Raw genomic sequence first — 13,053 nt, 5'->3', positions numbered from 1 at the left:
CCCCGCCCCCGCACAGCGATCTCACACTCCCCCCTCCCACCACAGCGATCTCACTCTCCCCCCTCCCACCACAGCGATCTCACTCTCCACCCCGCCCCCGCACAGCGATCTCACACTCCCCCCTCCCACCACAGCGATCTCACTATCCCCCCCACCACCACAGCAATCTCACTCTCCCCCCTCCCACCACAGCGATCTCACTCTCCACCCCGCCCCCGCACAGTGATCTCACTCTCCCCCCCCCTCCGCCCCCAGCAATCTCTCTCCTCCCCCGCCCCACAGCGATCTCACTCTCTCTTCCCAACCCCCGCCACAACGATCTCAGGGCTCAATTTGTGCTGTTTTTCTTGGAGTAGGCTGTTTTTTCTGGCCTATCTTAAAAATCTCCAGTTTCCCCAATCAATTTGCACCAGCGTAACTCAGTTAGTTACGTTTTTTTTTAGATACGTTTTTTTTTCCTCAAAATGGGTCGTTACCAGCCACCTACGCCAATTCTGCGCATTTAGGCAACATTGGCCAGCTAACAGTTTCTAGTTAGGCCAGCGTACTTCTCGAGAAAAGTAGACTGGGAACACAGACTAAACGGTGGCACAATTGAGGAACAGTGGAGGACTTTTAAGCAGCTCTTTCATCGTGCTCAACAAAAATATATTCCAGTGAAATAGAAGGCCGGTAAGAGAAGGGATAACCAGCCGTGGATAACCAAAGAAATAAAGGAGAGTATCAAATTAAAAACCAATGCGTATAAGGTGGCCAAGGTTAGTGGGAAACTAGAAGATTGGGAAAATTTTAAACGACGGCAAAGATTGACGAAGAAAGCAATAAAGAAAGGAAAGATAGATTACGAAAGTAAACTTGCGCAAAACATAAAAAGAGATAGTAAAAGCTTTTACCGATATATAAAACGGAAGAGAGTGACCAAAGTAAACGTTGGTCCCTTAGAAGATGAGAAGGGGGATTTAATAATGGGAAATGTGGAAATGACTGAGACCTTAAATAATTATTTTGCTTCGGTCTTCACAGTGGAAGATACAAAAACCATGCCAAAAATTGCTGGTCACGGGAATGTGGGAAGGGAGGACCTTGAGACAATCACTATCACTAGGGAGGTAGTGCTGGACAGGCTAATGGGACTCAAGGTAGACAAGTCCACTGGTCCTGATGAAATGCATCCCAGGGTATTAAAAGAGATGGCGGAAGTTATAGCAGATGCATTCGTTATAATCTACCAAAATTCTCTGGACTCTGGGGAGGTACCAGCGGATTGGAAAGCAGCTAATGTGAAGCCTCTGTTTAAAAAAGGGGGCAGACAAAAGGCAGGTAACTATAGGCCGGTTAGTTTAACATCTGTAGTGGGGAAAATGCTTAAAGCTATCATTAAGGAAGAAATAGCGGGACATCTAGATAGGAATAGTGCAATCAAGCAGACGCAACATGGATTCATGAAGGGGAAATCATGTTTAACTAATTTACTGGAATTCTTTGAGGATATAACGAGCATGGTGGATAGAGGTGTACCGATGGATGTGGTGTATTTAGATTTCCAAAAGGCATTCGATAAGGTGCCAAACAAAAGGTTAATGCAGAAGATAAAGGTACGTGGAGTCAGAGGAAATGTATTCGCATGGATCGAGAATTAGCTGGCTAACAAAAAGCAGAGAGTCGGGATAAATGGGTCCTTTTCGGGTTGGAAATCGGTGGTTAGTGGTGTGCCACAGGGATCGGTGCTGGGACCACAACTGTTTACAATATACATAGATGACCTGGAAGAGGGGACAGAATGTAGTGTAACAAAATTTGCAGATAACACAAAGATTAGTGGGAAAGCGGGTTGTGTAGAGGACACAGAGAGGCTGCAAAGAGATTTAGATAGGTTAAGCGAATGGGCTAAGGTTTGGCAGATGGAATACAATGTCGGAAAATGTGAGGTCATCCACCTTGGAAAAAAAAACAGTAAAAGGGAATATCATTTGAATGGGGAGAAATTACATCATGCTGCGGTGCAGAGGGACCTGGGGGTCCTTGTGCATGAATCCCAAAAAGTTAGTTTGCAGGTGCAGCAGGTAATCAGGAAGGCGAATGGAATGTTGGCCTTCATTGTGAGAGGGATGGAGTACAAAAGCAGGGAGGTCCTGCTGCAACTGTACAGGGTATTGGTGAGGCCACTCATGGAGAGATGAGGAAAAGTGGAGGGCAGAGAAACCCAAGGCAAAGAACAAAAAGGGCCATTGTACAGCAAAATTCTAAAAGGACAGAGGGTGTTAAAAAAACAAGCCTAAAGGCTTTGTGTCTTAATGCAAGGAGTATCCGCAATAAGGTGGATGAATTAACTGTGCAAATAGATGTTAACAAATATGATGTGATTGGGATTACGGAGACGTGGCTCCAGGATGAGCAGGGCTGGGAACTCAACATCCAGGGGTATTCAACATTCAGGAAGGATAGAATAAAAGGAAAAGGAGGTGGGGTAGCATTGCTGGTTAAGGAGGAGATTAAGGCAATAGTTAGGAAGGACATTAGCTTGGATGATGTGGAATCTATATGGGTAGAGCTGCAGAACACCAAAGGGCAAAAAACGTTAGTGGGAGTTGTGTACAGACCTCCAAACAGTAGTAGTGATGTTGGGGAGGGCATCAAACAGGAAATTAGGGGTGCGTGCAATAAAGGTGCAGCAGTTATAATGGGTGACTTTAATATGCACATAGATTGGGCTAACCAAACTGGAAGCAATACGGTGGAGGAGGATTTTCTGGAGTGCATAAGGGATGGTTTTTTAGACCAATATGTCGAGGAACCAACTAGGGGGGAGGCCATCTTAGACTGGGTGTTATGTAATGAGAAAGGATTAATTAGCAATCTCGTTGTGCGAGGCCCCTTGGGGAAGAGTGACCATAATATGGTGGAATTCTGCATTAGGATGGAGAATGAAACAGTTAATTCAGAGACCATGGTCCAGAACTTAAAAAAGGCTAACTTTGAAGGTATGAGGCGTGAATTGGCTGAGATGGATTGGCGAATGATACTTAAGGGGTTGACTGTGGATGGGCAATGGCAGACATTTAGAGACCGCATGGATGAACTACAACAATTGTACATTCCTGTCTGGCATAGAAATAAAAAAGGGAAGGTGGCTCAACCGTGGCTATCAAGGGAAATCAGGGATAGTATTAAAGCCAAGGAAGTGGCATACAAATTGGCCAGAAATAGCAGCGAACCTGGGGACTGGGAGAAATTTAGAACTCAGCAGAGGAGGACAAAGGGTTTGATTAGGGCAGGGAAAATGGAGTATGAGAAGAAGCTTGCAGGGAACATTAAGACGGATTGCAAAAGTTTCTATAGATATGTAAAGAGAAAAAGGTTAGTAAAGACAAATGTAGGTCCCCTGCAGTCAGAATCAGGGGAAGTCATAACGGGGAACAAAGAAATGGCGGACCAATTGAACAAGTACTTTGGTTCGGTATTCACGAAGGAGGACACGAACAACCTTCCGGTTATAAAAGGGGTCGGGGGGTCTAGTAAGGAGGAGGAACTGAGGGAAATCCTTATTAGCCGGGAAATTGTGTTGGGGAAATTGATGGGATTGAAGGCCGATAAATCCCCAGGGCCTGATGGACTGCATCCCAGAGTACTTAAGGAGGTGGCCTTGGAAATAGTGGATGCGTTGACAGTCATTTTCCAACATTCCATTGACTCTGGATCAGTTCCTATGGAGTGGAGGGTAGCCAATGTAACCCCACTTTTTAAAAAAGGAGGGAGAGAGAAAACAGGGAATTATAGACCGGTCAGCCTGACATCGGTAGTGGGTAAAATGATGGAATCAATTATTAAGGATGTCATAGCAGTGCATTTGGAAAGAGGTGACATGATAGGTCCAAGTCAGCATGGATTTGTGAAAGGGAAATCATGCTTGACAAATCTTCTGGAATTTTTTGAGGATGTTTCCAGTAGAGTGGATAAGGGAGAACCAGTTGATGTGGTATATTTGGACTTTCAGAAGGCGTTCGACAAGGTCCCACACAAGAGATTGATGTGCAAAGTTAGAGCACATGGGATTGGGGGTAGTGTACTGACATGGATTGAGAACTGGTTGTCAGACAGGAAGCAAAGAGTAGGAGTAAATGGGTACTTTTCAGAATGGCAGGCAGTGACTAGTGGGGTACCGCAAGGTTCTGTGCTGGGGCCCCAGCTGTTTACACTGTACATTAATGATTTAGATGAGGGGATTAAATGTAGTATCTCCAAATTTGCGGATGACACTAAGTTGGGTGGCAGTGTGAGCTGCGAGGAGGATGCTGTGAGGCTGCAGAGCGACTTGGATAGGTTGGGTGAGTGGGCAAATGCATGGCAGATGAAGTATAATGTGGATAAATGTGAGGTTATCCACTTTGGTGGTAAAAACAGAGAGACAGACTATTATCTGAATGGTGACAGATTAGGAAAAGGGGAGGTGCAAAGAGACCTGGGTGTCATGGTACATCAGTCATTGAAGGTTGGCATGCAGGTGCAGCAGGCGGTTAAGAAAGCAAATGGCATGTTGGCCTTCATAGCAAGGGGATTTGAGTACAGGGGCAGGGAGGTGTTGCTACAGTTGTACAGGGCATTGGTGAGGCCACACCTGGAGTATTGTGTACAGTTTTGGTCTCCTAACCTGAGGAAGGACATTCTTGCTATTGAGGGAGTGCAGCGAAGGTTCACCAGACTGATTCCCGGGATGGCGGGACTGACCTATCAAGAAAGACTGGATCAACTGGGCTTGTATTCACTGGAGTTCAGAAGAATGAGAGGGGACCTCATAGAAACATATAAAATTCTGACAGGGTTAGACAGGTTAGATGCAGGAAGAATGTTCCCAATGTTGGGGAAGTCCAGAACCAGGGGTCACAGTCTAAGGATAAGGGGTAAGCCATTTAGGACCGAGATGCGGAGGAACTTCTTCACCCAGAGAGTGGTGAACCTGTGGAATTCTCTACCACAGAAAGTTGTTGAGGCCAATTCACTAAATATATTCAAAAAGGAGTTAGATGAGGTCCTTACTGCTAGGGGGATCAAGGGGTATGGCGAGAAAGCAGGAATGGGGTACTGAAGTTGAATGTTCAGCCATGAACTCATTGAATGGCGGTGCAGGCTAGAAGGGCCGAATGGCCTACTCCTGCACCTATTTTCTATGTTTCTATGTTTCTATGTTTCTATGCAGTTTTGGTCACCTTACTTAAGGAAGGATATACTGGCTTTGGAGTGGGTACAGAGACGATTCACTCGGCTGATTCCGGAGATGAGGGGGTTACCTTATGATGATAGATTGAGTAGACTGGGTCTTTACTCGTTGGAATTCAGAAGGATGAGGGGTGATCTTATAGAAACATTTAAAATAATGAAAAGGATAGACAAGATAGAGGCAGAGAGGTTGTTTCCACTGGTCGGGGAGACTAGAACTAGGGGGCACAGCCTCAAAATACGAGGGAGCCAATTTAAAACCGAGTTGAGAAGGAATTTCTTCTCCCAGAGGGTTGTTAATCTGTGGAATTCTCTGCCCAAGGAAGCAGTTGAGGCTAGCTCATTGAATGTATTCAAATCACAGATAGATAGATTTTTAACCAATAAGGGAATTAAGGGGAGCGGGCGGCTAAGTGGAGCTGAGTCCACGGCCAGATCAGCCATGATCTTTTTGAATGGCGGAGCAGGCTCAAGGGGCTAGATAGCCTACTCCTGTTCCTAATTCTTATGTTCTTATGTTCTTATAAAATCCTTGCGCAGAGTTAAAGAAATGGCGCAGGTAAGGAAATCGGCGCAGGTAAGTGCAGCAGATGCCCGGACAGCAGAAAAGGTAAGAGAGATGGGGAGAGAGAGATGGGGGAGGAAGAGAGAGGCGGGGGGAGGGAGAGGGGGTGGGGGGAAGCTTTTGACCGGGAAGGAGGAGGCCACTCGAACAGGGCTCGGGACGGGAGAACGCACCGGCAGGAGAATCGAACCGGTGTGGACCGAGAATGGGACTGGACTAGCAAGCCCTTCCGGCAGGGTTGGAGGTAAGTTGCTATTATGTGTTTTTCAATTCTTTTAATGTGTTGCGAGGTGGCTGTATGCTTGTGTCACTGGTTACCATGGCAGCCCGACCTTTTTGGCGCAGATCAAGGCTTCACCCCCCTCGGGTTAGGCCAAGCCAAAATGAAGAGATCCTAAGGGGAAACTTACAACACTTTTTTTTTGGCGTACTTGGGCCACAAAAAAAATCGGGCGTAACTCTTCAAGTATGCCAAAAAAATGCTTTGGGGGAAATTGAGGCCGCAGGCCGGCAGTCTCTGGTGTCTCGTCTGTGCCTCTCGGTGGGGACGGAGCTTGAGAGCCTCGCACGCGTGAGCACAACTTGGGAGCCGAAGATTCCCGAGTTGCTCGGCCTCCTCTGCCGCACACCGCACGCTCCACTTCGCTCCCGCACCGTGCGTCGCCACCAGCATGGAGCAGCCGAAAACCGCAGGAGCGCGCACCCGCGGCATTCCGGCGGTTGAAAAAGACGCAACCGCCGGAACACCGCTAAGGATCGGGCGGGGGCGATTTAAATGGAAAGTCCAGCCCGTTCCTCCGTCTCACGGTGCTGCACATTCAGGCAGCAGTGAGCAACAGGCAGCACCGAGCGCCAGCTGACAAGTCAGCTGTCAATGTGATCGGTCATTGTAGTTTCAGTTCCGTCCAGTCCCACCACCCTGCCCTGGTTTGTCGGCTGTGGCTACCTGTTTCTGACGAGCCGGGTGTTGGTTGTGCAGCAGACTCCATTCGGTGATGGTGAATTCAACTTGCTGCCGTTCCTTTTCCTCCTCCCAGTCCTGAAGCTCTTTCTGGTACTGTGTCACCTGTCGCTTGGAGTAAACCTAATGGGTATGGTAGCATAGTGGTTATGTTACTAGACTTAAGACCTGAGAGAAACAAGTTCAGAATCCCACCATGGGAAACTTAAAATCAGTTAATTAAATAAATCTGGGACAAAAAAGGCTAATATCAGTGACCATGAAATTATCAGGTTGTCGTAAAAATCCACCTGGCTCACTTTATGTCCCTTACCTGGTCTGACCTATATATAACCCCAGATCCACAGCAATGTGGTTGACTCTTAACTGCACTCTGAAATGGCCCAGCAAGCCACTCAGTTGTACCAAAGGGCATTTAGGGATAGGCAATAAATGCTGGCATTGTCATCCCGTGAATAAGAAAAAACCTGCTGTTGGGGGGTGGGCAAGTCAGTTATGATCAGATTTACAACGTATACAGGAATAGGAGGAGACCATTCAGCCCCTCAAACCTGTTCCGCCATTCAAATTCAATCGTTGCTGATCCGTATCTTAACGTCGGCCTTGGTCCTGTAATCCTCAATACCCGTGCCTAACAAAAATCTATCAATTTCAAATTTTAAATTGACCCCTCAGCCTCAACAGGTTTTTGGGGGAGAGTTTTCCAGATTTCCACTGCCCTTTGTGTGACGAAGTGCTTCCTGACATCACCCCTGAATGGCCTGGCTCTGATTTTAAGGTTATGCCCCCTTGTTCTGGACACCACGCCTCCCTCTCTCCCACCCCAACACCCACCAGAAGACATAGTTTCTCCCTATCTACCCTATCGACTCCTTTAATCATCTTAAACACACAAACCCACAATAATGTAATCAATAACCCACAACTTGGGCCTTTCCTGGAAATGTTCCAGATTGCGCACAAAACTGTTTCGTTCCTCTTAAAAAAAAAGTGAATTTGATGCTCATCAAAGTGGATGGAACATTTCGGGCACCCAGTGTCAACATCAAGCTCTCCCAGGTCACACATCGGGCAATTAGATTCAGCATAAAGCCTCCTCTACTCTGTCCATTGATGTGCCTGAACTCAGAAGACTACTCTACTGCACCATAGAATCATAGAACCATACTACACAGAAGGAGGCCATTCAGCCCATCGTGCCCGTGCTGGCTCTTTGAAAGAGCGATCCAATTAATCCCACTGCCCCCCTCCCCCCGCCCCCACCCGCCCTCCCCTCCCCCCCCCCCCCCCCCCGCCCTGCTCTTTCCCCACAGGCCTGCAGTTCTTTCCATTTCAAGTATTTATCCAATTCCCCTTTGAAAGTCACTATTGAATCTGCTTCCACCGCCCTTTCAGGCAGCGCGTTCAAGGTCAAAGAAACATGCTGCAAAAGAATGTTCTCTTCATCTTCCCACTGGCTCTTTGGTGGTAAAAACAGAGAGATAGACTATTATCTGAATGATGACAGATTAGGAAAAGGGGAGGTGCAACGAGATCTGGGTGTCATGGTACATCAGTCATTGAAGGTTGGCATGCAGGTACAGCAGGCGGTTAAGAAAGCAAATGGCAGGTTGGCCTTCATAGCGAGGGGATTTGAGTACAGGGGCAGGGAGGTGTTGCTACAGTTGTACAGGGCCTTGGTGAGGCCACACCTGGAGTATTGTGTACAGTTTTGGTCTCCTAATCTGAGGAAGGACATTCTTGCTATTGAGGGAGTGCAGCGAAGGTTCACCAGACTGATTCCCGGGATGGCGGGACTGACATATCAAGAAAGACTGGATCAACTGGGCTTGTATTCACTGGAGTTCAGAAGAATGAGAGGGGATCTCATAGAAACGTTTAAATTTCTGACGGGTTTAGACAGGTTAGATGCAGGAAGAATGTTCCCAATGTTGGGGAAGTCCAGAACCAGGGGTCACAGTCTAAGGATAAGGGGTAAGCCATTTAGGACTGAGATGAGGAGAAGCTTCTTCACCCAGAGAGTGGTGAACCTGTGGAATTCTCTACCACAGAAAGTTGTTGAGGCCAACTCACTAAATATATTCAAAAAGGAGTTAGATGTAGTCCTTACTACTAGGGAGATCAAGGGGTATGGCGAGAAAACAGGAATGGGGTACTGAAGTTGCATGTTCAGCCATGAACTCATTGAATGGCGGTGCAGGCTCGAAGGGCCGAATGGCCTACTCCTGCACCTATTTTCTGTGTTTCTACGTTTCTAACACGGACTCCTCAATAGCTCTACAAGCCTGTGAGCATACTCACAGATGCATACAGGTTATTATTTGAAGAAAGGTTGAGGTGGTTGGGCCGATATTCACTGCCCAGGGAAGCAGTTGAGGCTAGCTCATTGAATGTATTCAAATCACAGATAGATAGATTTTTAACCAATAAGGGAATTAAGGGTTACGGGGAGCGGGCGGGTAAGTGGAGCTGAGTCCACGGCCAGATCAGCCATGATCTTTTTGAATGGCGGAGCAGGCACGAGGGGCTAGATGGCCTACTCCTGTTCCTAATTCTTATGAAATATCCTCTCTGCATCCACCTTGTTGAGCCCCCTCAGAATCTTATGTGTTTCAATAAGATCACCTCTCATTCTTCTAAACTCCAATAAATCTGTGTCCTCTGCTTATTGACCCTCCTGCCAGTTGAAACAGTTTCTTCCAATCTACTCTTATCAAAACCCTTCATAATTTATTAAATCTTCTCTTCACCTTCTCTGTTCTAAGGAGAACAATCCCAGCTTCTCCAATCTCGCCACATAATTGAAGTCCCTCATCCCTGGTGCCATTCTGGTATATCTCCTCTGTATCCTCTCTTAAGTCCTTGACATCCTTCCTAAAGTGTGGTGCCCAGAATAGGGCACAATGGACCCAATGTTTTCTTGCATTTATATAGCGCCTTTCACGACCGCAGGATGCTCCAAAACACTTTACAACCAATTAAGTACTTTTTTTTGTGTAGTCACTGTTGTAATGTAGGGAACGCGGTTGAGGGATAAATATTGGCCAGTTCACTGGGGAGAATTCCCGTGCTGTTTTTTTGAAATAGTGCCATGAGATATTTTACATCCACTCGAGGAGGCATTGCTTTAATGTTCCATCTGAAAGACGGCATCTCCGACAGTGCAGCGCTCCCTCAGTACTACACTGGGAGTGTCGGCCTAGATTTTTCTGCTCAAGTCTCTGGAGTGGGACTTAAACCCACAACCGTCTGACTCGGAGGCGAGGGTGCTACCCACTGAGAGAGCAATCCTTTCAAGAGCTGGAGTAGAGCAGTTTCAGGCAAAAAAAATAGGGGTAAGGCCACTGTTGTCTCCAGTGGTTTCTAAGGGCATAGCTTCCCGGTTCAAACCTTTTTATGCAAAAGTTAAAAATAAATTATTACCTCACAGATTAGATCCAGGTCATAGAAGCAGGGATTTTTATGTGATCTCAGTGTGGCAATACAATGTGTGCTGTCCCCAGGCTGAAGCATTCCAGAGGCAGGAGCAACACTCAATACCTTTAAAAAGAACAGAGACAAGTTAGCAGGACATGGACAGACACAACGCAACGTACTCCTGAGCCACTATTTATTTTTTAAATTTGTTCTGGGATGTGAACGTCACTGGCAAGGCTGGCATTTATTGGCCATCCCTGAATTGCCCCTTGAGAAGGTGGTGGTGAGCCGCCTTCTTGAACCGCTGCAGTCCGTGTGGTCAAGGTACTCCCACAGTGCTGTTAGGGAGGGAGCTCCAGGATTTTGACCCAGCGACGATGAAGGAACAGCAATACATTTCCAAATCAGGATGGTGTGTGACTTGGAGGGGAACTTGCAGCTGGTGGTGTTCCCATGCGTCATGACCTTCTAGGTGGTGGAGGTCGCGGATTTCAGATGTGCTGCCGAAGAAGCCTTAGCGAGTTGCTTGTAGATGGTGCGCCGGTGGTGGAGGGAGTGAATGTTGAAGGTGGTGGATGGGGTGCCAATCAACCGGGCTGCTTTGTCCTGGATGGTGTCGAGCTTCTTGAGTGTTGTTGGGGCTGCGCTCATCCAGGCAAGTGGAGAGTATTCTATCACACTCCTGACTTGTGCCTTGTAGATGACGGAAAGACTTTGGGGAGTCACTCGCCATAGAATACCCAACCTATACAGCTAAATTTAAAAAAATAATGCTCAACCAAGAGAGTGGCACATGGATCGAAATGAGGAGAGCAAATGGTCTCACATACTGCACTATTATTTTATAGCACCTCACATCTCTATACCACTCTTCACGTACAGAAAGATATCTCGAAGTGTTTTACAGATTGCGGGTGAAAAAGTATAGAAACCAAACAGGAGGAAAGGGAGTGATCGAAAGGGAGGGGGTGAAAAGCATTGGCGAAGTGATGGGGGCTTTTGAAAACCCTCCCTATTTCTATAACCTCCTCCAGCCCTACAACCGACCGAGATCTCTGCGCTCCTCAAATCCTGGCCTCTTGTGCATCCTTCTGATTTTTTTTCACTCCACCATTGGCGACCGTGCCTTCAGCTGTCTGGGCCCCGGGCTCTGGAATTCCCTCCCTAAACCTCTCCTGCTCTCTCTCCTCTTTTAAGATGCTCCTTAAAGCCTTTGACCAAGCTTTTTGGTCACCTGTCCTAATATGTGGCTTGGTATCAAATTATTTTTGATAATGCTCCTGTGAAATGCCCTGGGAGGTTTAACTCTATCAAAGGAGCAATATATAGGCAAAGTGTTGTGGAGGAGGGGAGTCCCACAGGGAGAGAACATGAAGGAGCAGTCTGTCACCAGTGGAATGGAGGAAGTGGGGAACAAACAATAAATTGGCATCGGAAGACTGGAGGGTGGGTGCAGAGACGCGTGGCTGCACGTGATCACTGAGGAAAAGACAGGTAAGGCCACGGAGGGAATTGGAGGCGAGGACATAGATGTTATGTACATCCCTGTCTGGAGTAAAAATAAAACGGGGAAGGTGGCTCAACCGTGGCTAACAAGAGAAATTAAGGATAGTGTTAAAACCAAGGAAGAGGCATATAAATTGGCTCGAAAAAGTAACAAACCTGAGGACTGAGAGAAATTTAGAATTCAGCAGAGGAGGACAAAGGGTTTAATTAAGAGGGGGTAAATAGAGTACGAGAGGAAGCTTACAGCGAACATAAAAACTGACAGCAAAAGCTTCTATAAATATGTGAAGAGAAAAAGATTAGTGAAGACAAATGTAGGTCCCTTGCAGTCGGATTCAGGTGAATTTATAATGGGGAACAAAGAAATGGCAGACCAATTGAACAAATACTTTGATTCTGTCTTCACGGTGGAAGACACAAATAACCTTCCGAATGTACTAGGGGACAGTGGGTCTGGTGAGAAGGAGGAACTGAAGGATATCCTTATTAGGTGGGAAATTGTGTTAGGGATTGAAAGCTGATAAATTCCCGGGGCCTGATAGTCTGCATCCCAGAGTACTTAAGGAAGTGGCCCTAGAAATAGTGGAGGCATTGGTGATCATTTTCCAATCGTCTATCGACTCTGGATCAATTCCAATGGACTGGAGGGCAGCTAATGTAACACCACTTTTTAAAAAAGGAGGGAGAGAGAAAATGGGTAATTATAGACTAGTTAGCCTGACATCAGTAGTGGGGAAAATGTTGGAATCAATCATTAAGGATGAAATAGCAGTGCATTTGGAAAGCAGTGACAGGATCGGTCCAAGTCAGCATGGATTTATGAAAGGGAAATCATGCTTGACAAATCTTCTGGAATTTTTTGAGGATGTAACTAGCAGAGTGGACAAGGGAGAACCAGTGGATGTGGTGTATTTGGACTTTCAAAAGGCTTTTGACAAGGTCCCACACAAGAGATTGGTGTGCAAAATCAAAGCACATGGTATTGGGGGTAATTGGGGGTAATGTACTGATGTGGATAGAGAACTGGTTGGCAGACAGAAAGCAGAGAGTCGGGATAAACGGGTCCTTTTCAGAATGGCAGGCAGTGACTAGTGGAGTGTCGCAGGGCTCAGTGCTGGGACCCCAGCCCTTTACAATATACATTAACGATTTGGATGAAGGAATTGAATGTCTCCAAGTTTGCAGATGACACTAAACTGGGTGGCGGTGTGAGCTGTGAGGAGGACGCTAAGAGGATGCAGGGTGACTTGGACAGGTTAGGTGAGTAGGCAAATGCATGGCAGATGCAGTATAATGTGGATAAATGTGAGGTTATCCATTTTGGGGGCAAAAACACAAAGGCAGAATATTATCTGAATGGCGGCAGATTCAGAAAAGGGGAGGTGCAACG

General features: G+C 46.7%; 1 protein-coding gene across 4 annotated transcripts in view; it reads right to left on the bottom strand.

Annotated features, from left to right (window-relative positions):
* The window catches only part of cfap65 (cilia and flagella associated protein 65), a 282,488-nt gene that overhangs the window by 80,670 nt on the left and 188,765 nt on the right, over window positions 1-13,053 (bottom strand). For all 4 annotated transcript variants that reach the window (XM_070875227.1, XM_070875229.1, XM_070875228.1 and 1 more), the window contains 2 exons: window positions 10,164-10,280; window positions 6,726-6,863 (listed from right to left, as the gene is read on the bottom strand). In XM_070875227.1, coding sequence (XP_070731328.1) covers window positions 6,726-6,863; window positions 10,164-10,280 — 255 coding nt within the window. The remainder of the gene's footprint in view (window positions 1-6,725; window positions 6,864-10,163; window positions 10,281-13,053) is intronic.

This window comes from Pristiophorus japonicus, chromosome 3 (genome assembly GCF_044704955.1).
Source record: "Pristiophorus japonicus isolate sPriJap1 chromosome 3, sPriJap1.hap1, whole genome shotgun sequence".
In the NCBI taxonomy this organism is placed as follows: Eukaryota; Metazoa; Chordata; class Chondrichthyes; family Pristiophoridae; genus Pristiophorus; species Pristiophorus japonicus.
The sequence above is the reverse complement of the archived record's forward strand: the minus strand, read 5'-3'. Positions and strand labels throughout refer to the sequence as shown.